Source organism: Xyrauchen texanus, chromosome 3 (genome assembly GCF_025860055.1).
Source record: "Xyrauchen texanus isolate HMW12.3.18 chromosome 3, RBS_HiC_50CHRs, whole genome shotgun sequence".
Taxonomy (NCBI): domain Eukaryota; kingdom Metazoa; phylum Chordata; class Actinopteri; order Cypriniformes; family Catostomidae; genus Xyrauchen; species Xyrauchen texanus.
In genome coordinates, this window is record NC_068278.1 from 32,508,948 (window position 1) to 32,536,783 (window position 27,836).

General features: G+C 37.1%; 1 protein-coding gene across 5 annotated transcripts in view; it reads right to left on the minus strand.

The window, feature by feature from the left end:
• The window catches only part of stard8 (StAR-related lipid transfer (START) domain containing 8), an 80,422-nt gene extending 62,100 nt beyond the window's left edge, over nucleotides 1–18,322 (minus strand). For 3 of the 5 annotated variants that reach the window (XM_052105356.1, XM_052105351.1, XM_052105372.1), the window contains exon 1: nucleotides 12,540–12,875. In XM_052105356.1, the coding sequence (XP_051961316.1) occupies nucleotides 12,540–12,666 (127 nt within the window). In that variant the 5' untranslated portion in view covers nucleotides 12,667–12,875. Of the gene's footprint in view, nucleotides 1–632; nucleotides 864–12,539; nucleotides 12,876–16,218; nucleotides 16,253–18,230 lie in introns of those variants that run through there. The other 2 variants (XM_052105361.1, XM_052105365.1) reach the window with 2 other exon arrangements.
• Between the last annotated feature and the right edge of the window lie 9,514 nt (nucleotides 18,323–27,836).

The window sequence follows — 27,836 nt, forward strand, 5'->3', positions numbered from 1 at the left end:
CAGAGCAGACACACACAAACACACACACACGTTGGTGCAGCTATCCTTAAAGAGGACTCTCCATAGACAAAGATTTTTATACTGCACAAACTATATATTCTATCCCATAACCCTAACACTACCCCTAAACCTAACCCTCATATAAAACTTTCTGCATTTTTACATTTTCAAAAATATTTGAAAAAAATATATATTGTTTAGTATGTTAAGCGATTTAAATTATGGGGACACTAGAAATGTCCTCAAACCACATTTATAGCATAATACCATTGTAATTACCAGTTTGTAACCTAAAAAAAAAAAGTCCTCATAGAAGACCCAAACCTGCCCACACAGACACACACTTTGTCTTAATTGGTTAAATTAGCTGTATATGTCTGGGGATTTAAGTTCTTATTTAGGCTAATCCACAGTTAAATTATATAAATTGTTCAAAGCTTATAAAAAAAATCTAATAGAAACAATTTCATCTTTTAAGTCTCTGAGTGTTGAGTCGAGTCACATGGTCAACTTCGCTATTGCCCTATCAAGCACTAACACAAAACATTCACTGGCTACTAGCCAACTAGTGGACACTTAGTATGGAGACCACATTCTCATGGATTGAAGAATAACGTGAGGTTAAAACTCACCATGACCCTTTCGATGCTTTGGAGACAACCGCTCCATCCTAATCACTTAATCTCCAGAGGTCCAACATTATGACTTTTACATTCAGGAAACACAGACATATGCCTGGACAGCCACGCATAAACCTAAAGCCTGTTAAAGACCAAAATAATCTAATTTGTTTCCAAAAGGTCTGACCAAAAAAGGAGTTTTTATCCAAATAGGTTCATATCAAATGGTCACGCTTAGCCCAATCGCTAGTGAACACTGGAATAGGATCTGATTTACTGCAATGGTGTATCCTGGGGGGAGGGGGTGGTCGGCCCTTCCTGACCTCCACCCACTTACACCATCTGGTTCCTAAGACCAAATGTTTGACGCTGCAAAACTCCTCCATGTACCACACCACGAGTTTCATGTTTGTGTGTCCCAACTAGCTAAACAAGCTCCAACACAATAATCCAGAAAGGTCTGTTATTAGTCTTATTCGAGTTGTGTGTGATTAGGTGCTTCATAAAGTTATTAAACTTGGTGCAGTATAACATACCAACCAGTCCAAAGCCCACAGCCCACCTGCACCACTAAAATAAAATGTGTGTGTGTGTGTGTGTTTCATTCAACAAAAATGAATGTCAGAGCTTCAGTTTTCCACACAATAGCTTTGTGTGAAACAGACCAAAATTTAAGCTGTTGTTCTTTCATAATCTTGCCCTCTGGCATAGATCTAAAATCTCATTTGTGGTCACGTTTATATAATTACCAATAGCGTTTGGTGTCAAAAGACAAGAAACCTTACAATTCCACACGCAAAATTATTGTACATTTCATAAGACTTGGAATATAGTTAAATGAGTAGTATAGGCAACATTTCTGTTACATTCTTGGTGCACTTGACCACATTTACACCTGGTATTAACATGTGTCTCAAACGCATCTGTGACCACCTGTTTGGATTACACGGAAGAAGTTCTGTGAAGTTTGTGTGCATGTATATGTATGCACATTTCCAAATTTACCAATCGTTATTTTTTAAAAACCACTCACAACCAGCAAAGTTTAGAACTCTTATTTTAGCACAGCGGTTGATTGATAGGCGAGAATGCGGTGATGTGCTATTGTACAGGAAGGATTAGCATTTACGCCTCAAATTCAATGTGGTCACATGCATTTTTGGCTAGCTCTGTATGTGGTTTTTGGGATCTGATCACAAAGCTTTTGGAACCCTTTCACCTGTATTTTGCACTGACAACTTGTGATCGGATCACTGTAAAAACATCTTAATACTTGGCAGTATAAATCATCATCCACTTCCATTATGCTTTAGCCTTAAAATACCATATTTTGTTTTACAGAAGAAAATCTTATATGTTGTCAGATTGACATGAAGGCGAGTAAACATTGATAACTTTTTAATTTTGAGTGAACTACAAATTTTAATCATTTTAAAGCTGTTCATCTCAAATTGCGATAAAAACGTTAGCTAATGCAAGCAATAATCGATTTAACATTTGGTCCCAACATTAACATTTTCATTGCATTACCACAGCTAGGCATTAGCACAATATATTGACATCCAACACTTGGTTTAAGAGTAGTTATTGCTTAATAACCAGTTTAACTTTCTTATCTCTCTTTCTGTTTCTTTAATCTTTTGGGGGTTTTTTGCTCTAGAGAGGCTTGAACGGAGAGAAATAAAAGACTACTAGTGTGGTTGATATACTCTAGCATTTCTGATTGGATAAAAGCTCAGTAATTTCCTGTTCCCCTGGATTTGCTATTATTCCTTAAATCCTGTGAGAGTGAGTAGAGAGGAAAGGAGTGGTGGAGAAAAGGGGGTAAGAACAGACAGTTCAGGAAACAAGTGATCAGACAGGAAAGCACAAAGGAAAATGTCACAGCACAAAGAGGGTGTGGCTCTGTCACACAAACATCACTTCCATTTCGATGGGCCTCTGATGTCAATCAGTAAAGAGACACGCAATAAACAACACACAAACACACCTGATCGTGGCAGACACAACATCTCAGATGAAAAAAAAACATAGGACTGGAAGAAAAAGTGAACCAGACCATGAGAGACAGGCAGAGGATAATAACTGCAGATAAAGAGTGAGAAAGACAGACAGACGATGTAATCTAAAATAGGAAATGGATGACAGTGAGTGACTTAGCTGTGACCTCACAATGCCAGAGACAGATGAATACTAAAATACTCAGAAGTCAATCAGAGTATGCTAAAGGCAACATAAACTCACTGCCTGTGACAAACAAGCACAGAACTGCCATGGCTATCTCTCACTCTCCCAATCTTACTGACAAAACACACACACCATTACTTCACAAACATATGCAAACTTACAGACATACAACAAACATGATCAGCTCACACACAACCATACGTCTACACACAGTATTTCCACTTCAAACACATAATCACAGCATGACTACCAAACACAAACACAGTGAGTAGCCAGAGGCTGCTAAACCGCATAAAGTCAAATGCGTCAGGATCAGGTGCGTATCACTAAAAACGCAAGCAGTTTGGCAAAGTTATACACAAGCTGGCGCCACACTAGCAGAATCAAAACAACTCATTTTAGCTGAGGGTGTCACACATGCAAACTTTTTTGCTGAGATCTTGCTCTGAGGCTATTCATGGAGAAACCTTACCTTGTGAAAGTGTGTGTGTTTGTGGAAAAGCAGACTGTTGTGCCTCCGCTTTGTTTCATTAGTAATTTTTGTATGGAAAAAATGCAGGGGGAAAATAACGCTTTGTGACCGAATCATCTGGATAACAATCAGCATTTGTGATGATATGCAGCGGAGTGCAATGTAGACATTCAGATCAGCTTGACGTCTTGTCTATTCATCGGTAAACGAAGAAGCTCATTGGTCACTTGAGGAGAACCAAAGCGCCCGCCTTGGTGACAGAGCGATTTTTTTTGTGGAACCTGTGGAACCATTAACTCAGCAGGGAGTCCCGACAGTAAAGTGATTAACAACCTCCCGCTGGCATATGATAATGCATGCATAGTCTTGCTCTGCCTGGTTGGTGATTATGTTAATGAAGCTAACACCTAAAAATTACAAAACAAAATCAAATAGTGTGACCCCGGCTTAACTAAATAAATCAGAGTCTTTAAATCAGCTGGTTAGGAAGTATTAGTTGGCTAGCGGATATATACCTGTTGTCATGTAAACCAGAAATGAAGCTAGGTAGCCGATAGCTAGCACCCAGCTAGCCAGCTAATATGATATTGTTGTGTATCAATCAAGACAGCACTGACAATGCAAAACATTTATTGACTGAACACAACAGCAATTGTATCACCAGATATTTATGTAATAATCAGTAAAAAAAAAAAATCACGATCCATAGTGCTATCACATCCGCAAATTTTTGACAAGCAAGAACGTATTTCTTATTCTTGTGATGTTTATTGGCAGTTGGCAATTCAGCCTAGGGTGCGTTACCACCACCTAATGAGATGGAGTGTGAAGTGTTACTAGAAAGTCAGAGGTCACAAACCTTATGTAGAATTAAATCCTAAACTAAGTATACTTCTTGAACTTCAAATTAAAAAGGTATCTTACCTTTTGGAGTTTACTTTTAAACAAACAAGTTATGCTTACATTTAAATTTGAGGTTTAGCAAACATGTGGAATGCATTTTCTTTACCCATTAATGGTATGAAATGATATTGTGATAAATATTGATATTGTACGAAATTAAAATAAATATTGTGATAATATGTTTGGCAATATTGCCCAGCCCTACAGTTAACACATTAATTTATATATCAACACATAATTTGGGGTGGGTAAAATATTGTTTTTCCGATGCATCGCAATCTTCATTTGAATGATCTCTATATTGATTCTTAAATCCCAAGATCGATCTTTTTATGTGCAACCCTCCTCTACAGTGCGACTAAACTTCATATATTTGGCAACTGGACCAGTGACTTAATTGTGTAGCATAGTGGTGGAGTATTCAGCAGGGAGATCATTTCACTGTGTGTTGAGTAAAAGTTGTTCCGTGTAATGTGTGTCCAAATACAAGAGCCACGTGACCCATTTGTCATTGAATAATGTCTCTTTTAATACCCTTTCTATACAACAAAAATAAACATTTAATTCTAATCATGCCTGGCACAGATGAGATAAAGCCATTTGAGTTTCTCTCGTTAATAATGCATTTCTGTTAAAATGACTGGTTTTAACAAATGTTAAACAAATCAATGTAAATTCTTGAAAATGCTAGAAATTGTGCACTAGGTCCATTACAAAAAATATATCATATATAAACAATATATAATAATGTACATATAATAAAAAATAATATATGAAATATCATATTTATTTATAGATTTTATTATGAAATTATGGATTTGTTCGTTTTTAAAAAGACAAAATATGACCAATATGATGAAAACCTTGTCAGATACATTAAGTAACATTTATATTTTTGTAATGTACCTAGTTAAAAGGCCCTCTGCATAATTAACATCATTAGCTGGGAGAAAATGTCTTTCCTGTGTAAGCAAAAGTGAAATAATAACTGAAATATACCCATATGAATTAATATCGAATCTTAATCGAATCCAGAGAGCTTCTGAATCAGAATCGAATGGAATTGGGAAATCTGTATTAATCAATACCCAGTTCAATACATAATATCACTTCACTTCTAAGAAAAAATACTGTGGACCATTTCATTGAACACTCTCGTCAAAATCACTGGCCATGTTTACATGCACTTAAAAAACAAACTGTTTATTCCGGGGGTTTTATGAAAGACGCCAGGAATTAAGAGAAAGCAGTTTAACACACCTGGGTTTCTAAAGAGTGTGCATGTAACTAGAAAACAAATTTCATAGGATGGAGCAAATCAACCCAGTGGAAAGAATTCAACATTTCTAGGAGTACAATGGTAAAAGCACATAAGCTATCAAATATACCATTTATATACACTTAATTAAAAATATGTTTGCGTATACGTGCTTGTGCTTAGGGGGAATCCCAGAGTTTTACGCAAGAGGAAACCACACTCTTGTAGTGCAATTCCGCTGCAGTTTGCGATGCAAAGTTAAAGAAAACAAACACACCAACAACTATGGAATATCTGGAAATAAAGAAAAGCAACAGGGAATAAAATGGGGAAGTCTTCCTTGGATGCCATGTTTGTTATTTACACAAGCGTCCCAGGGAAATTACGTTGCTGTGGAGAAATCTGCTTACTGACCGAGCCGCATGTAAACTGGAGTAAAGTGTACGCCGCTTACATAGTGCATATAAACGGAAATTACACTTTTGCAAATAAGCTGCTTTCTGGTGTCTGTAAATGTAGTCACTATCATCACCCAACCGTAGAAGGCTGGAACACATCATCACACACACAAAAACACAGCATGTGGCTTATCTGGACACTAGCCTGTTTGATCTAGAGTTCTAAGAAATGTTGTTACTTAAATATTTCTCTTATACACACACACACACACACACAAACGCGCACTAATTCTGCAGTGATGGTTTTTACTGAACTTAATTTACTGTAGTGACCTTTCACAGAAATTCACACATCACAGTAATGACAATTAGGATGCTTTCACACTAGCACTTTTGGTGCACAGCACGGTTCATCTGATGTCAACGTTCAGTTTGCGAGTGCAAATGAAAAAGTGGTCTTTGGTACAGTTCATGTTAACTCTGGTACGGTTCACTGCTAACATGAAAGCAATAGTCCTAAATCGCACAAATTAACTGCTATTAATGTTGTAGCATTTGCATTTTTGCAGGGTGCCAATCGCAATTATTATGGTATATTGCATTTTTCATGCCTGCTTGTCTCCAAATAAATCTGCATCTGAGCAGCGTAAATTCTTCTCATCTTTTTCAATGCATCCGCAGGCTCGCGGCAAACACTAAAATTCTTCACAACATTGCACATTCAATTCATTTATGCGCAGACAAACATAAGTGTCATTCTATGCATTTAAAGTTTTTGTGTTACAACCAAAGAAACTAATAATTCAATAACACAATGAAGCTGATGTCTTCTTGAGTTGTTACCTAGTTACAGTGGTAAACAGCTGCTGCTTGTTCTCATGTTGATAAAGCAGTCAGATAGCAGGGGTAGGAAACAAACTCTTGTTCGGACCAAGCAATCAAACCAAGTGTGAAAGCACCTGTAGCTAAAGACAATGAAACTGAATGTGAGAATGTGCTACACTATCATCTTCCTCTGTCAGGGTCTTGTGGGCTGTTTGCAGTTTACTGTTGATTTGTACTGTTTGGTTTGAACTTTCAACCCCTTGTTGTGCAATGATACTGTCATGAGAAAGAAACCAAAAATGTTGTTTCATATGTTGCATTTTATTGTATGGATACAGATGAAAAAGAGTGTTTGGCGACGGGAGCAGGAATTGACTTCAAAGACGGTTAGTGTGAAGTGGACCAGAGAAGGAGTGTCATTTTTATTTAAGGTTAGGCTAGACAGACCACTGAGATCAGACCAATGTGAAAAAATTACTGACTACATACCGACCCAACAGGTCAAGATCCAGCTGAGCTCTCATCCACACAAGTTAACGTCACAGCCGGACTAGGGCTGCAACTAAAAATTATTTTCATAATCGACTAATCTAATGATCATTAGAACGATTATTCGGGCGATTGTTGCAATGATTAATCATTAGGCCTTAACCTAAGGATTAGTCAGCTTGTGCCCCAACTTAAAAGATTGTATTAAACGTGCTTACTAACAATAAAGGTGGACAAAATCAAAATAAGTGTATTTTGATTTGTATTTTTTCACTTGTTTATACTTCTGCCAGTGCAGTAAAGAAAAAAAATATACTAATATTCAACATAAATGCACTAAAAGCAAGTCTAAATATCTTATATGTTGCTTCTAAGATAAATGTATCTTGTTTTAAGTATTTTTCAATATTTAAAAATCTTTGAATATTACAATTAATTAAATATTATATTCAAAATTCTTAGATAACAATTGTTTTCTTCTGCAGTATAGCTGCTAAAGTAAATGTACATAAGGAGTTTTAGATATTTATATTGGAAAACAAACCAAAAGAGACAAATAAAAATTGTATTGTACAGTATAATGGGCTAAGACTACACCCTCTCACCTTTTTGTTCACTTGATTTCGATCCATCTTTAACTCACAAAAAAATCAATTCTTTCTTCTTTATAGAGCTGCGTATCACCGATTTTCTTCACCATAAGACACACACCATGACACATATTATAATTCACAAATCTCGCTGCAGCAAGCTGTATTCTGTATTTACTTTAGCATTTTTGTATTACAATACTGTGCAATCTACATCAGCTTAATCTGTTTGGAAAGTTTGGAGTGCATCTGGACTTTGAGCTGTTCTTTCCTCTCCTCAATCAAGTGCGAGGTGAAGTGCTGCTCTCCCGTATCATCATTAGCATTTCAAAAGATCAAATGTTGTGTTAAATGAAATCAGACTATTCGACAATAGAAATTATTGTATACAATATTTTATTGTCAACGTTATCGATAATGTCGACTAATCGTTTTTCCCCATGGTCATAGAGATAAAATGTAAGGGTTTGCGAAATCGATGCTGTCATGCGAGAAAGTTGAGAACATTTCAACTTTTGCTGCAACACACAGTCTTAGGCACTCATTTGTCCAATGAGATTCTCGGAAAGACGGGACCAGTTTGGCTTTGGAAATCTAATTTGAAGTATTTCCGCTGTATTTCAATCTGTATGGGAAACTGATGACTTATATTTCCACTTTTCATTTAGCAGTCTAGAGGTCATAGGTCTCATCCAATAACTGTAAAGTACTTAGCGAAAGTAGCTAATTCAACAAGCATGACAAAATTTGGACACATCATCTGTACCATGTATTACCATGTCTCTCTTACCCTCTGGGTATGACAAAGTCTGTACAAGCCACATAACCAAAACATGCCTCCACAAATAACCAATTAATATAAATACCTCAACCCAGCCTGTTTAATCCTTCATTTTTTTTATTTTATTTCAGTAACAGGATAAAAGAAGCCTCTTTTCTCCTGTCCTTCCTTACCTAGGGGAAATATTTGTGTGTTTGGAACAGAACGTCATCACGCTCATTTATGCCCACCTGTTCCCTCAATTTTTTGATTTTCAAATTTGGTCAGTCCCATTGAGAAATTCAGGCCCGTGCAAAGAAAATTTGCATTCGGCTGTGAATGAAAGTTTATGTTTGGTAAATAAACAGATCTTGCAGTGTAATCAGAAACAGTAGGTTGAAGCTTCTTTATCTAAAATGGTCTGTCCTTACCAAAATTCAAAACATCTCCCAGTGGCCAAAGCGGAAAGTGTTGCTGGACGTATTGTCACGTGTATTTTTGGGTGACATATCCACAGAGGGGCGCCAAAAGCAAGTTGTAAAGTAAGTTTGTGACAAAGAGGAGGCCATGGCCGGGCCGTGAGGGTACACGCGCTGCATGCGTGTCTGTGTGTCCTTATGTTTTATGTTGTTTTAAGTTTGAGATTTGACATTAAACTTATGTTGACTGTTCAGCCGGTTTCCGTCTCCTCCTTGCCATACGTTAACTGTTACAGATTTGTTTTCAGCTATACAGGCTGTAATACAGTAAAGAGGAATGCATATTTTATAAACTGTTCCCCCATACCAAACCATCAGTAGAGGGAAAATGCAACCTACAAATAATGCTCATCACTGATAATGCAAACGTGATTACTTCCTGGTTTCAATGCAGGAGTCGAACCCAAGTCCCCCCCGCTGCTCACGCAACGTGCTTTCAGTCGCAATGCAGGGCAAGGTAAAAATGCTTGAACCAATACAAAAATGTCTGATGGGAATTGGTGCTTGTCAGTGAACTGCCATCATCAGCAAATATGCTTTGAGAGGCTAATCAGAGATTACATTTGCTCTGTGCTGCCTGCCTCACTGGACTCACAGTTTGCATAACACAACAACCGCTCCACTGATGATGCTATTGCATCTACACTACACACTGCTCTCTCCCACATGTAAAAAAGGAACACAGATGTGAGAACAATGTTTGTAGATTACAGCTCAGAATTCAACAACATAGTGCCCTCCAAGCTTGATTAGAAACTCCGGGCTCTGGGGTTAAACATCTCGCTGGATCCTCAACTTCCTGTCAAGCAGACACCAGGTGGTTAGACTGGGCAGCAACATCTCCTCATCAATAACCCTCAACACTGGAGCCCAGCAGGACTGTGTTTTCAGCCCACCGCTGTATTCCGCACCACCCTCACCCGCAAAGCCCTGCAAAAGGTGGTGTGAACTGCCAGACACATCATCGGAGGTGAGTTTCCCTCACTCCAGGACATATATACCAGGCGGATATATATCAGCATTGGACAGATATTAAACATACAGTACTGATGTTTATTTATCAATTTATTTTATTTGAATGTGTTTGTAACACAGTTAAAGGATGGGCAAGGAGGAGGCGAGAACCGGCTTGTCAATATAAATAATATTTAATGAAAACTCAAAACCAAAACACACACATGACGGACATGCCCGTAATTCTCTCTCTCTCGAACCATCGTCACCGGCCGCCTTTATCCCTCGCGCCCGATTCCGACCCGACCCGGCCCCGCCCCCCTCCATTCCACAGTATTCTTTTTTTTTTAATGGTCAGCATTGGACTGATATTAAACATACAGTACTGATGTTTATTTATCTATTTATTTTATTTGAATTTATTCTTTATTTTAATGGTCAGCATTGGACTGATATCAAACATACAGTACTGATGTTTATCTATTTATTTTATTTGAATGTATTCTTTATTTTAATGGTCAGCATTGGACTAATATTAAACATACAGTACTGTTATTTTATTTTGATTTATTCTTTATTTTAATGGTCAGCATTGGACTAATATTAAACATACAGTACGGTTATTTTATTTTGATTAATTCTTTATTTTAATGGTCAGCATTGGACACAGGTGTGTGTGTGTGTGTGTGTGTGTGTGTGTGTGTGTGTGTGTGCACGCGCGCACGTGTGTGTGTCCGTGCGCATGTGCACAGGTCTGAGGCCTTTATGTTTGCAAGCACACATGCACTTATGTGAACATGAACAAGTCAATATGCTCCAGAACGCTCAATTGTTCCTAATTCATTTTCAACGGTCGGTCATTTTTGACCAGGAACATCACAAGAGAGACTTTGTGCCATTTTGCACAAAATAAAAGCATTTCAAAACAAACTTGCTTGTTAAACATTAACGCACACTAGTGTGCTAAACAGTACATAATGTTTTCATATTTTATTGAATATTGCCAAAATGATCCACAAATAATGATTTTTTTCTCTCAAAAACAGAGGTGCATAAGCTCGGGTCAATGAGGGCTATGATCAATAAGTGCCAAAAAGGGATACAAAATTCTAATTGGAAAAAAACATGTTGACAAAAAGATCTAATCCAATATTTGGTGATAATATAGCATACAGAAATATTTATAAGCAATTTTTAACAGGCCAGTATTTTTTGACCGGGAACACCAAATTAGGTAAAACATTTCAACACAGCACAAGGGTAAAGCATGTGATTTTTGATTTTTTTTTTATATCACAACATTGGATTTTCCTAGCTTCCTTCCTCTCAGCTGACATACTGCAAAGGTTCCTACTGTACAATAACCTACACTTGACAACAACTTCCCATCAATGGTTCTATTCTATTCAGAGAACTGCACATTTCCCTGTGATGACTGACCATTATTATTGACAGAAACTTAAGAGATAGACCAGACACATGCTCAAACCACAACAGAACATATGACATGCTCACTGCCTGAATTTAACTGCAGAATAAGCTTACCAAAAAAATTATCTGTAAAACCAGTTAACTTCTGAAACTGTACTCTGTTCCTCAATAAAAATTACAATTACAAACATATCCCTTTCCCCTGGGGCAAACAATTAAAGAAGATATAAAGCCCACATAAAATGTCTAAACACAGGCAATCTAAAAAAGGGTTAAATACAACAATTGAAAAACTTGTTAAGATAGCCAGTCTCTATGGAAATGGAATACTGTTTAAAAGTCATGTTTATAATGAGATCAGTAAAAGTTGACTCGTAAATTAAATAAGACCAAAGATGATTCTGAGGACACATGCCAATGTTAATTGAAGGAAATTATGCATCAGAGTGCCCAAAAAAGTTGTCTAGATAGGCAGCTCTTTCACTGCCAGTGCCTCTCGCACAACTAACTCTCTGTAAAACACGTCTGTGTGCGAGTGGTTGTTGGCCACTTCAGAACAGAATAGATCTCTTATTTCAGTTAGATGTAAATACGTGGCAGCGCATGTACACGCGTGTGCGCCCGCTCCAGTATTTGAGCATTTGTATTTGACCCTTACAAAAATATACCATGGTAACCATAGTTTTCACCAAAATACCATAGATACAGTTATTGTTTTAACAAATCTCTGGTAACTTCGTATTAGCCTTCACTGTCACCAAAAACCAGAAGACAGAAATGAACAATGTGAAATTCTGAAAGAAATTCAAACTTCAAACACGACAGACATTGACTGTGGAAGGTTTTACTATGGTTTACCAGTAGTTACTGACATTTTAAACCCTACTCTAAGCGTAAACCAGTTACCATGGTAAAGATAAGGGCTCGACAAAGCTTGAAGGAAAACTCAAGGGACCGTTTCTTTAGCACACCCACTTATACACACATACATAGCCTATATAATATTTCATTATACATACTTTAAAATTTTACAAATATCGACTTTATTATTGAGTGAAAAATGCATATTTTGGACAACTTTTTGAGTTGGCTATACAATAGATTGACTCGTTACCCAAACGAAGTCCTAAGAAAATCACGATCAGCGCAAAACAAATTATCTGCATAACTTACCAGCTATCTGATGCTGTTTCGCCTTCCTCCGCAATAAAGTTAAGGCTCTGTATGTAGATTCTCTAAATTGTGAAGTTAGAGATCTCGTATGTTGGCCATTAGAGCTTTTAGCCATATCCAAACTCATTTACAAGCACTCCTCTGACTTCTGAACCCTACTTTTAACTCCAGACTTATCCTCCCAGACTCTTGATGAATTAGAAGTGTTAGTCCAGAGGCAGAGGCAGAGCAGAGCAGTCATTATTCATGTTTCTTTCTTAGTCGAAAGCGCAAGCGTTTTGTTTCTTTTAAAAACCATAATTAAAGAGAACTTTCCGTAGACGCTTCCCAAACGCTAACCATTCCAACCGCTAAGCGTCATGGGATATGAAGTCTCAATGGTTGTGCGTCTTTTGATTCTTGTAGTTTCCGTCCTGACGCCTAGCGGACTTTTTTTTTTTTTTTTTAACAGACGGTTAAAAACGGTTTACCAGTCATGCTAATATAGCTGTTATGATCTACTCTGGCAAAGTAAATTATAATTAATAATAGTAATAATAATGTTATTATTTCTATAATTTTGTTGCTGTTGTTATTATTCTATAACATATTTAAATAAAATAAAATGCATAACTAAAATAAGACCAAGTTGTGCTGAGTTGTCTCTAAACAACATTAATCTACAATTCAGTAGTAGCCTATGCTTCATGTTTCAGTTTTCATCAGAGTAAAAACTTTGTCATTCATGTTCTTGATGTTAAATAGGAATAGTTTACATTATTAATCTGGTTAGAATGTAAGACTTTTTGTCTTGTAATTTCGTATCATTTATTTAGTTAAACTCAAATAGATAAACCTCATGCATTTCCATAAAGGGACACATGCATGCACAGAAACCCAGATGTTTGTAATAAAGTTGTCCTTTCTCTCACAGCTTTCAGCCTCAAGTGTGAATCTAATCAATGGCCCAACCAATGGGCTGACTTGAAACCCAGAGGCTCTTGCTTGCTGTTGCTATTGTGGACTGAGCCCTCTCTGACTTTGATCTGTAAATATACAAGGTCAAAATCTCACATTCATGGTATACAGTGTGACCAAACAAAGGTTTAATCTAAAAGACAATTGGAATGACTGCTAGGAACCACATTTTTAAAGGGGGTTGACATGCAACAGTGCAGTGAAGCAATCAAACTGAGTGAATGAGCATTAAGAAGACACCACCAGTAATAAACAACTTGAGTTTATCACACATGTTGGCCCAAGATGGTATGCTTGTGTACAATATGTACAACCACACATATTAGCTTGTTTATTGAGTTTATTAATTTGCACAGTTAATGCAAGGTTGCTTTAGTGTTTGTATGGTTATGATATACTACAAACATTCATAAAATACATCCCCATGAGGTCACAGTAGTAACTGAACACTATGCCTAAAAATGAGCTCTCCAAGGGGGCTAAGTTAAATTTAGGTCAAATGCAAAATCAGCAAATAATGTATGTAGGTAATCATTCACTTAAAACATGTTGATTACTTTTATTTAAAAACATGTTTTTTTTTTATTTTTATAAAAAATCAGTCCTAGAGCCTGGCCTCTAAAATGGCACACATGGGACCCCTGAGCCAGTTTGTGGGGAATAATGAACATATAAGATATCAACCATGCCATCTGAGTTGTGTTAAAAATAGTATGATCTACTTTCTGTGTCACGTGATCCAAAACTGGAGACTAACTGGAGACTGACTTACAGTGCATCCAGAAAGTATTCACAGTGCTACACTGTTTCCACATTGTTATGTTACAGCCTTATTCCAAAATTGATCAAATTCATTATTTTCCTCAAAATTCTACAAACAATACCCCATAATGACAACATGGAAGTTTGTTTGAAATCTTTGCAAATTTATTAAAAATAAAAAATGAAAAACAAATCACATGTACATAAGTATTCACAGCCTTTGCCATGACACTCAAAATTGAGCTCAGGTGCCTCCTGTTTCCACTGATCATCCTTGAGATGTTTCTACAACTTGATTGGAGTCCACCTGTGGTAAATTCAGTTGATTGGACATGATTTGGAAAGGCACACAACTGTCTATATAAGGTCCCTCAGTTAAATGTGCATGTCAGAGCAACCAAGCCATGAAGTCCAAGGAATTGTCTGTAGACCGCCGAGACAGGATTGTATTGATGCACAGATTTGGGGAAGGGTACAGAATCATTTCTGCAGCATTGAAGGTCCCAATGAACACAATGGCCTCAGTCATCTGTAAATGGAAGAAGTTTGGAACCACCAGGACTCTTCCTAGAGCTGGCCGCCCGGCCAAACTTATCGCTCGGGGGAGAAATGCCTTAGTCAGGGAGGTGACCAAGAACCCTACGGTCACTCTGACAGAGCTCCAGCATTTCTCTGTGGAGAGAGGAGAACCTTCCAGAAGAACGACCATCTCTGCAGCACTCCAACAATCAGGCCTGTATGGTAGAGTGGATAGACAGAAGCCACTCCTCAGTAAAAGGCACATGACAGCCTGCCTGGAGTTTGCCAAAAGGCACCTGAAGGAATCTCAGACCATGAGAAACAAAATTCTCTGGTCTGATGAAACAAATATTGAACTCTTTGGCCTGAATGGTAAGTGTCATGTCTGGAGGAAACCAGGCACCGCTCATCACCTGGCTAATACCATCCCTACAGTGAAGCATGGTGGTGGCAGCATCATGCTGTGGGGATGTTTTTCAGCAGCAGGAACTGAGGGACTAGTCAGGATCAAGGGAAAGATGAATGCAGCAATGTACAGAGACATCCTTGATGAAAACCTGCTCCAGGGCGCTCTGGACCTCAGACTGAGGCGAAGGTTCATCTTCCAACAGGACAACGACCCTAAGCACACAGCCAAGATAACAAAGGAGTGGCTACGGGACAACTCTGTGAATGTCCTTGAGTGGCCCAGCCAGAGCCCGATTTGAAACCGAGTGAACATCTCTGGAGAGATTTGAAAATGACTGTGCACTGATGCTCCCCATCCAACCTGATGGAGCTTGAGTGGTCCTGCAAAGAAGAATGGGAGAAACTGCCCAAAAATAGGTGTGCCGAACTTGTAGCATCATACACAAAAAGACTTGAGGCTGTAATTGGTGCCAAAGGTGCTTCAACAAAGTATTAAGCAAAGGCTGTGAATACTTATGTACATGTGATTTTTTTTTTTTTTTCATATTTGCAAAGATTTCAATCAAACTTTTTTTACGTTGTCATTATGGGGTATTGTTTGTAGAATTTTTAGGAAAATAATTACATTTAATCAATTTTGGAATAAGGCTGTAACATAACAAAATGTGGAAAAAGTGAAGCGCTGTGAATACTTTCCGGATGCACTGTACATGTAAGTCAGGGTCATGGAGTTCTGGAACAGAACAGACCATAGATTGAGGGATATCAAAGTAGTTCCAGAGTTTTCAATAGAGCCAATAGAATGTTATTTTGTTCTGAAATGTATTCCTAGATTATACTAATTTCAATTTGAAATGATATAACAGAAACAATTACAAGCAAGAACCATTACATAATGGTGTGTTTGAGAGTGATTTGTGTCCATTTCATCACCAACAATGTAAACAGTCTTTTGCAAGATGATGCAGCTGCTGTCATAGAAAAGGGGTTAGCAGCAAATCCATAGAGCTGTAATTTAATACCATGCCCTTACCTGTGCCCTGGAGACGACAGCAATTTGTCAGCTTCTGAAAATAAGGAAAATGATACAATCATACTTGATGTAATGTAGCAATATTAGTGTCTATTTTATTTTATTTCAGTATTTCAGTATTTTTGGCAAAACTTTAAAATACAGTTGTATTTACTACATTAGTTAACATGCATCAACAATGAACAATTACTGTATTAATATTGGTTAATGAAAATTCCAACATATTTAAAAATGTAAATATGTTAATGCATTTTGAACTAACAATGAAATAACAATGAACAACTGTATTTTGATAAAAAGATGAATAAATGCTTTAAAAAATATTATTAATTGTTAGTTCATGTTACCTAATGCATTTACATAATCAAGTTTCCAAATGTTACTATATTTTTATATAATTTTACAGTAAAATATCTAAACAAGATATATTTACATCAGATATAAATTTGTGTAGGATAATAATATTTGTTTTGAATATATCTTGAATTAAGTATTTTTCTTTCCCCATTGGCAAATAATTGTTTCCTGTTTTATGCATAAATGTCGATAAATATTGATAGAAAAAACAGAGCAAGAAAAGTTAACTTAATTCAAGATATATTCCCTGAAAAACACTTAATCACAGGTGTAAGCTTGACATTTCCGCCAGGAGGTTCATTAGTGACTACAGAGCATCTGTCAAATTCATGAGCTATATACTGTATTTAAGTAAGATTTTCTGTTATCCTCCAAACTGAATAAAAACAGTGTGTGCGTGCGTGCGTGCGTGCGTTGTCCCCTGCATCAAAATGTTATTCCACCCACTCTCCAGTAATTTCAGTTAAACAGACATTTCACTGTATCCAAAGTCTGCAGCAGAAAATCCTAAATATATCAAGATCTTTCACTTAGGAACGTTGTGATGTCATAGCAGTTGCGGTGCAGCCTATTGGCTGAGCCATGTGGAACCTTGGTGAAAGGGTGCTTTTAAAAAGAGACGTTGCTCTGGTAACAGAGTTTTTGGCGACTCACCTCACTTTGAGTGGCCAGTTAGGCATAGTAAAGCTAATGCTAATTTCCTCCGCCCACTGCACTACCCATAACACACACACACACACACACACACACATGCACACGATGTGCCTTTTACCACTATTCTTAGAGTAGATGGTACAAAGTATTCAGCGTTTGTGTGTGTGTGTGTGTGTGTGTGTGTGTGTGTGTGTGTGTGTGTGTGTGTGTGTGTGTGTGTGTGTGTGTGATCAGAAATAAAGCAGCACAATTTATGATACAACTATTGACAGATTTTACTGCTAATTTGAAATATATTATTTGATTGTAATCTTGACCGACCATCTTGGAGCCTTTGATCTTTCCCCATTCAAGAAGATAGGAGCTGTATTTTAATACCTCTTGTATCCGTTGAAAATAGCTGCTCGGGAGCGTTCTCAAGATGGCCGCCAAGTGGATTGAGTAGCCTTGAAACGCACTTTGCTTTGACCGAGAATCACAATTTGAATTGTGAAATATTATTTAACATCACCAACCTGGATATTCACTCATAAATTAACGAATGTCAATTTCATTACAAAATTCCATCAAATTGAACGGGGTAATCTTTAATAAAATAAAATAAAACTTTTTAATATAACATTTATTATAAAATAAAACGTTTTATTAATTTAATTTAGTTAAAGATTACGAAATTTAATTTAATGGAATTTTGTCCTGAAATTGAAATAGGTAAAAATGTTTAAAAACAGGCGAGAATATATATTTTTTTTAGTGTATTAGGTTACACAAGCCAAACTAATGGTAAGGGTTTGGCCAGGTAGAAATAGCTTTTTAAGATATCAATTGTAGGTTACCATTTATTTATTTATTTTTACATTGTTGTCCTGACAGGTGTCAATCAAAGCATAACTCACAGCATTTTTTCTGCTAAATTCTTGAATATTTAAATCTATGCTTTCTCTCTCTCTCTCTCTCTCTCTCTCTCTCTCTCTCTCTCTCTCTCTCTCTCTCTCTCTTACCTTGGCCTTGGAGAAGAGTGCTCTTAGGCAGTTGACAAATGACATGTTCTTAGGTACCCAAGCTGAGGGTCAGGTTCAAAAGGTTGAGGTTGAAAATCATGAAGGTTGCAGCTTGTTGCAGATTAACGGTTCTCTGAGTCTGATGGTCCAGAGTGTCAGTGCCTCAGAGAGGCAAAAAGGGAGGGGCCACAAGGCCATATTTTAGCTGGCCAAGAGGAGAGATTCTCTGCATACCACTGTAGCTAGCACTAAATGCTAACACACAGCAGGAAAGCATAGAAGCATAGAAGCCCAATTGAATCTGCTACCAGAAGAGAGAGACGACATGAGGAATAGCTTTACATGCTTTTTAGGCAGCTTTACAAACTTCAACAAATTTTTAAGCATAAACTTCTTATTTAGCCATTGCAAACACTCCAAAATATATTTAAAAATAAATACACAGTCATCTTTTTTTTAATAATGTTGTTTAAAATGTTTGGAAGAAATATTTAACGAGGCCCTATTATGCTATTTGGGATTTTACCTTTCCTTTAGTGTGTAATATAGCTGTTTGTGCATGTAAAAGGTCTGCAAAGTTACAAAGCACAAAGTCCTCGCTAGGGATGGGCGATACCACTTATTTTCTTTTCGATCCGATACCAATATTTTCAAGTCCAATATCGTTGATACCAATACCGATAACGATACTTCTGTTACATTTATTTTTTGACGATTACTTGGGATTAAATGGGTAATGTAAAATGATAATTTTAGTCATTATTCAAGTCATTATTATTATACTTTTTTTTGCCTAAACAGAAAATGTTTAGACTTCTGTTTTGTTTACCCTTACAAAAATTAACCATTTCACTACAGTAATACAGTATAGTTTAATTAAGGTACCACACAATTAACCATGGTTACTACTACAATATTACTGTAGTAATATTATGTAGAAACATGTAGAAACTTTATGTTAAATATGTATTTAAATTAATAGGTGTCATTATTGTTCCTTTTATTATGCTACTATGAAAATTGTTAATACTTGATTATTATTCTAACTAATAAACTAATTCATAATACGCAATAAACTGCATTAATATGATTGTAGAAATGTTCACAATAACGTGTATTACCATATATAGCCTATATAAAAATGTATCTTTTTTTTTTTATTTATTTGTGTAATATTATGTCCTTTTCTGTGTAAAGTCTTTTCCTACTTAGAAATATACATTATTTGATATCACGAGTAAAAGGGACCACGGACAGCAGAAAAAGCGCATCAAAAACTATCAAGAGTGCAATAACATGCAGTATTTTCACAAAGTTTAATTGCACAAGTTACATTTAAATGTATATACATATATTACGTTTAGCAGGGAAATAACTATGCTGTGCAAATTAGTTTCTCCAGGGATGCTTGTGTATCAGACGCTGGAAATATCCCACCCCTTACTAAAACTGAAAATATGATTGGTTAACAAATATCTAATCGCATCTGAAATGAACGTTCTGATGGATCAGCTTAGTCCGACTGTCTGTCTTGCCAGTGCTCCCCACTGTTCCCCAGTGCATCTCCGTGCTGTCTGCTTATGTTTTTTAGCATTTATGAAGTTAAGATGAGTAGAAGAAACAGTTCCCATACTGCACAAGTATTTGCTAATATAGCCTAATCCATTTTGTTTCACTTTGAAGCTTAAGATTATTGTTTGTGGTAACAAAATAATAATACCCGTAGTTAAAATAAATAAATACATTATTTAGAATCAATATTTTCGATACAACATCAGTATCGGATGTATCGATACATTTAGGATCGTTCTGCCCATACCTAGTCCTCACAAAATTCTCTCCCACAGACAACACTACTCGTCAAGAACTATGCAAAATGGCTAGATTGTAGTCCAGCCATTTCATCCGTAAAGTAGGCCTATCTACGTCACTATATAACACATTTGCAGAATGCCTGCCAAAGGGCTACTTTGACCCGCCCGTAAGGATGAGTTGGGTTAGTGTTGTCGCCATGTCGAGAAGATGCTGTTTTCTGTGAAAGCAAAACCTCTTTGTTTGGACTTCCAAAGGCAGACTAATTGAAAAATCAGTGGTTAAAATTTATTTTTACACAACCAATGCCAGACTTTCAAGACGGTTACTCCTTAAAGATGGTTCAGTTCCCACTTTGTTGGGACAATCTGGCGCTTCAGGATCACAACCTGTAAGTATGTTTGATTATTTGTGGATTTCTCTGCTACCAAGAGTTCAAATGCAGAGTTTTGTGTTGTAGCTTCAGTGCACAACTGTAGGCCTCTGCTAATATGCTGGCTAATGTTATTGTGATTAAATAGTTTTGCTAATCAGCTGCAGGCCCACCTTGACCTACAATTGTGAAGAAAGCTACAAAATTAAAACTTACCAGTCGTAAGCACGACAAACAAGTCGTACTCGGACACAAACTGGTACGGCAAAAACTGACGCCACTGTTACCGCAGGTACAATAGTGTTTACAGCTGTTAAGGAAGCCTGACACTCAGTTATGGTAAGGGTCATTACATTTCCGACATGCAGTTGACCAATCACAACAGACTGGGCCAGCTGACCAATCAGAGCAGATTGTGCTTTCGGAAAGAGGGGCTTTAAAGAGAATGAAGCTAAATTAGAGCGTTTCAGCAGAGGATGAAAATAGGTGTTGCGGCAATGTACAGTATGATTTAGAATATTTAGAAAATGTGACACTATCTGGACATTTTGTATAAGTGTCGTGTCTCTAAAGACCCGAATATGTGTTTTTTATGAGTGTTTGGGAAAATTGCCATGCAAAACAATATTTTGACAAACTGAAGAAGAGGTCATTGTACTATAAAAACATACCAAGCTGCAAAAATGGCTCGTTTTGAATTCATGGAACTTGTGATGTCACAAGGACCAAATACATCTGCATAAGCAACACCTATTTTTCCATCAGTCACACAGGAGAAGAGGGGAGAGATGGCCCTGTCATGGGAGATTCATCCAAAGTGTACTCAATTTAGTGGCCTGTCTGGATTTAAATGTTTTTATACATAAACGTGCACTAGATGAACAGCTTTTACCATTTTAATACATCTCGTGCCACTTTTAAAAGATGCAATGTCATTCAGCTGCGCTGTCTTGCTGTTGTGCTGTTTGGATGGCGTCCTGGACCATTTTTGCACCCATCTATGCTATTTTTAATTGTTGGTCTTTTGTATACATGCACTCGATGTAGGTCATTGATCATTTTGGTTTGTTTCCAGCAAAAAACATGTCTCAATCTGCTGCTGCTACTGATTGGGAAATACACATGCAGTCCTGTGTGTAAACAAACCGTGAAAATGTGAGATGTGATGACCAGCATGTGTGCTTTGGCCTTTTGAAGCCGGCTGAAGTACCCAACATCACTGTGGACTGTTACATTTGTGTATTCAGAAGATTTCAGAGTTAATTTCTTGTGAAACAGTCAAAATACGATTCAATCTTTGCAAAGGAACTGTTATTAAAATATGGGGCAGTTGAAACTGGTCTATTGGATGAAAAACTGTAAGTAACCATTTCATTAATATTTCATATATCATGACTGTTTGATAGTTTATGGTGCTGCTTGAGTAAATAGTTTGATATATTCGGATGAAATGTGTTGGGTGTACATTATATGTTAACCCTGAATTCTAGTTTTATAATGTTGTGTGGAATTGGTTAATTTTCTTTTGAGTTCGTTTCAAATATGGCTGTATTGGATGGGCTGCATGATGTTAGCCAAACAGAACAGTGGGCATTTGGTTTAATTTTCTTAGAAGTAACTTCAATTTTCTTAGCCATCTTATAAAATACTCCAATAAAGAAGAAGAAAACAGCTGCAGATAGAGCTCCATAACGGGGTGGGAATTCCAAACCACCAGCCGATGATGTCACGACAAGCACTGTCACCATCTTGTCTGGAGACATGGGTCAAAACAATTAATCTGCTGGAGCAGTGGGAGAAAGAGTAATAGTAAATGCCAAGTCAATTTTAGTTAAAGGTTGGTATAAACTGTCAAATTTATATATTTTATAAACTGGTTGTTTTGATTTTTAAATGGTAACCAGTAGTACAGTGCTATAATCTGGCCAACGGGCGAAGACACAAAGAAGCGGAGATCAGAGCACTTAGTTGGAATAGAAGGGATAGATAGCAAGAAATGAAGGGATAGGTAGCCAGAATTAACAGCAGGAAAATAAAATCAGTTGGGTGTATTCTGATCATGTATTTTAAGATAAATCTAGGAACTGTAAGGACAAATTTCCAATTATAATTGGAGTAATATAGCCAGCTAAAATCGATGGTACAGTGAAATAGCATAGTAACATTTACTTGGATGTTTCTCCCATTTGTAAGTGTTCTTCTGTTCTGTCTTGGCCCTTTCGTAAAATATTTTTTCTCTTGTACACCTGTGTAAATGCTGCATTCTGTACTTTTTTACATAAAGATATTCATGACTCGGGACAGTTAGCATCAGCATGTAAGCTTGCTTTCATATCTTGTGTGTTGGCTCTTATTTATTGAATACTCCTAAACTATTAAGTGTTTGACTGTGTCTAATTTATTACATGTATGTGTTGCCCCATTTGAAGATATCCAGCCTGCAGCTTGAGAGGGGTATGTAAAAACCTGAGGGGGATCTCAGAAAGCTGGTGTGAGACCCAGCATACTCAGGCATACAGACATACATCTGTTTGTATTTCAGTCATCAGTAGCTTTCTTGAGAACTTACTCCCACTGTTGTTATGTATCAAAGACACAGAAAACAAAAACTAACACTGTTTTCATCCTCCCACTCTTGCATGCCAGAGATCACACACACATGTACTGTACACATACTGTATACACTCATTGTTATTGGACTCGACACACTTCTCTACACAGGCCTACACATACAAATATTTCTGATGAGGATTGTGTCCCTGAGTCCCATGAGTGCCTCGGTCAGCAAATTTTCCTCTAGCTGAATGACAGTTCAGATATGGTCACAATATGGCAGAGTGTTTCCTGCCTTAGTGGAAGTTCTGAGTTTTATAGTACCCAGCTAAAAAGACAAATTATATCCTTTAGGCTGGATTTTGCATGTTTCATCATGGTATATCTTATTGATATTGTTAACCAGCAAAACTTATCTGGTTAAGCTGGTCAAAAAGCTTTTTTGGAACACCAGCACACCTTTATCCCAGGTTGTGGACACATATTTAAAACACAACATATGCTGGTGATGAGCTATTCTTTTTTTTACCATTTACACTTCTTGCATATTTACTGATCAGACAGCTATCCGATCAAGTTTAAATGTCCTCTAAGACACTAGAAAGACACCATCTCAGGAGCTGGTTTGGCATTTATAAAATATGCAACTCGCCAAAGGAGGTATAGCTCCAGGCCGGAGATATCAAAATGGTGCCAGAATCTCCCAACGAGGGCAGGGTTACTCCAGAAGGGGCGTGGTTACTACAAAAGTGGGTTGTGCCAACTCCTACCCCCTTTTGAAGCTCCGTCTGCAACTATATCCTTCTCACTTGGCCAAATGTAAATGCATTTCATTGTTCAGGCTACATACTTTTAAACTTTCCTAGAGAAAGTGTCCTTTTTCTGGGGTGTTTTTTTTATTTTTTTATTATATATATATATATATATATATATATATATATATATATATATATATATATATATATATATATATATATATTCCTGTTTGCACACAGCTTCCCTATCCAACAAATATATTTATTGAATAAAATCTAAATATCAGGTCGGGAGATGAGACATTGTCAAGTTCCGATGCCCTCCCTCCAGTGCAGAACACATCGGCACATCAGACACGCAGACAGGCAGGCAGCAGCCCCTCCCAGCTCCTATCCCAGTTGTGTTTTTCTTGGCTTCTGTGGAGGTGAGTGGTGATGAACAAAAGACTAAGCTACCAGAGCCTTGACTTAACAGCTAATTAGCCAAAAGCAGTTAAATTGTCTTTAACAGGCATGACTCATGAGCTACTAGCTAATGTAATAAGTTAGCTAAAGTTTAGCTAAGGCAATATATCATGGCCATACAGGCTATTGTACTGTACTTAATGGAGACACTGCAGGTGAATAACATTTGTGTCAAATAACATCATCACAATCACCACATTGATATACAAATTAGGTCTTAACTAATTAAAATGTGCTAATTTGCTTACATTGAAGTGTTATGTATATAACACCAAAATAATTCAAACAATTTTTTGCCTTGTGCAAAATAAACAAATTAATAGTGAAACTATGTCCCTCTCCTTGGTGCAGTCATTTATTCTAAATATATACTTCAAACTAGTAGCATAGAAAACATGCACATTGTGGCATAGTTTCCTTTGCTGTTGCCTGCTCTAGTGATAAACCTAGTGAATACTAAAGAAGACCACGGTCTCTGTGTGCACTGATTATTTAGTAGAAATCTGTTGAGTAGGAAACAATTGGATGAGTGTGAGGGAATTAAAATAAATTGGTAAGGAAGTCAGAGTTGTGTTAATTTATTTAACGTTTTGTTTAAAACAGTTTTTAAAATAAATAATTATAAGAAGTGCCCTTTTTTCCACTTGAGCCCCTGCCCCCCAAAATGTCTGTGCACATCCCTGGAGCTACCTAGCATGCTGGCCTTTCAGAAATCCAGTTTGACGTAATCCTGTTTGATTTAAAATTATCAGGGCTATTTCCACACCCTCAAACTGCATATTATACATTCCTACGCAGAGCTTCTCAAGTGTCAAATGTTTTTAAATTGACTCAGCATCTTAAAAACTTGGTAAAGACGCTGAAAAATTTGCAAGATGCGTCACAATAGTCAAACTCAAAACATAAGTATTCATCCCTTTTTTAATGCATTCTGTGTAAACAGTTCCACAAGAATATGTCATGTGGCCACTAAGAACCTAAAAACAACTTGAAATTTAATTCAATGTCCTAAAAAGTTTCTTGCTCTCTCGTTGGCTGTAGGTCAAATGCAGTTGTATTCAGTCAAAACACATTTCACATTGCACGATTTGGAATTGCAAACAGGTCCAGGTATTTAACATTTTAGATATCCCTCTTCTCTCAGATTACGTCTTTGATAATTCATACATTGCGATCGTCGTTCACGGGAGCGAACTCTGATTTGATTTCCCGCTTTTGGCAGAGATCTCCACAAAACTGTCGGCGAGTGAAAATCAATCTTAAAATCATGTGGTGTAAACTCACCATTACACAAACAAACATAGAGAAAAGATTCAGAGAATTACCTGTCAATCAATATTTACTGACTCTCTTCACTTCATTAGCTTGATGCATGCTCAATCAGCAGAATTGCATTGAATAGTAAATTCTCAGTAGGCCTACAGACTATTATATAGCCCTTTATTATTTCCAAAACTCTCGAAATTACTTCCTGAATGAGTTTTTTTAAATTATGTAACTCAAATGTTCAGCATGGGATATTTTTAATTAAACAACCTTTTTTTTTTTTTTTCAAACACATTTTAAACATTCTTCAAGGCAGTTTATGCAAAGATGAAGTTTGAACTGTTCCTCTTAAATAAAATGACTATATCTAGACAAAGTGTGTATATGCAAAACACTTTTAAAAAGTCTAATCAAAATGGAATTTAATTTTGGAGGACAGAATTCACCAAAATATGATTTTAATTAATTTAAGAGCATTTAAAACCTTGTTTAAAATTAAACACAAAAAAAACAGAGATAGAGAGAAAAAAAAACTTTTTTTGCACTCAATAGCAAACCTCCCCCATCTCCCCTACACACTTCTCTGGTAAACATAGTAGCAAATATTTTGAACCCAAACACACAGCACATGTATGCAATACTTGTTACACTCAGAACAAACCACCACACTCGTGATGCAGTCCCTGTAACACAAGCGTGGCACATCTATGTGGGCAGGTAGGGCAGAGCCCCGCCTAAATATTCATCCACTTGAAAACACAGATCCATTCTATAAACTACTAATACTGTAATTTGCTTGCCTGTGAATGTGTTAAAAATGCTGGCATATTTAAAGCAGGCCTAGTATACGTTTTTATCCTATTTCTAAGTCGTAAAGTAGCTGAAAGCTCAGTTACACAGTGATAGATATTGATACTTAAGCATGTGGTCGGGCAGAGTCTGCTACCCTCCCGAACTCCAAAGTGTCCCTCAGTTTTTCCAATGGAAACCTGTTGTCAAATCTGGTACTGCATCAAGCCCTTGAGACCCATTGGGGCAGAAACTAAACTGTCCATACGTAATGCCAAACCAAAGACAACTTTAGTATTAGTGTGCGTCAGCAGTGTGACAGATTGGGAACAGGGCGAGCACTATTGGTGAATGTGTGTGTGTAACAGTGTGTCATTTCTATTGCAAATTCATGACAAATTTACTATCAAACAACTTGGTCCTCAAGAGCCAGATATAAAACATGAGTTTGGAAATCAAAAGATATGGGTAGGTGAAAGACATTAACAGCTACTTTATCAAAGGAAAAAGATAGACAACACTGAAACCAAAAACCTTCTCAGTCACCCACACCAAAGACATTTAAAGCTGTAATCTTTTGGAGACAATCTTTTGATTGCAACTAGATGTGGTCACAAAGGTAACAATAAGAGGTGCATTTACCAGGACCTGTTTAAGACATTTCCGTGGGGTAATGGAGGCATTCGTGGTTAAAATAGACACTCATCTCTCGAGAATGCCACTTAAACTCAGTGGCTAACTATAAACCAAATAGAATAGGATTCCAGGCATCAATATCTACGTAAAACGTTTTCATTCAGGTCACAAATACTGCGCCATTCTTCTATGATCTACTCAGATGTTGTATAAACCAAAATACTTTATACTAAGAAATGTGTGCTTTCCAGGAATGGCTCAAGTTATCACAAGCAACAAAAAAGTGGCCTCTTGAAATGATTACTACAATCCTTAACCTTGAATTTGTACAATCTGCTTTGAATGTCATCAGTTGTGAGTGTGATCTGGCTCGTCAGAGAAAGAAAAAGAGCAGAGGAACAGATCAAAGCATTTATTAATAAGAAATGATATCATTGACGGTGCTGGTGAAGACTGGAGACCTAGCTGCAGCTGAGGGAAGGAGTTTTGGGGATTAGTGCACGCCGTAGCCACACAATGGGCAGATCCGTGAAGTGTGTTCGTAAACAAGGGTGCATTGTGCAAGTCAGGAGCTGATTTATAGGAATCCTCCGTAGCAGCAGAGAGGTGTAGAGAACAACGGCCAGCAGATTGGAAGGCAATCACTTTCCCGACATACAGGCAGAGACGAGGAATCCTCAGTTAAAGATTTGTGAACACATGGGACAAGTTTACAGCAAACTGGAAGGTAACCACACTCCTGACACTGGGCAGAGACGGGCAACCAAACAGACACACAAGACAGGACCAACTGTACTTCACATCAAACAACAATCTAGCAAGAGAACCAGGTGTTGCTAGCATGCTAATTAGTGGCATGATCAGAGTTCCCCTGGGAACAATCAGTGTTCCCATGGAAACGCTGCTCATGCATGCTGGCTTTGCGAGACATGAGGGAAAATAACAAAACACACAGAA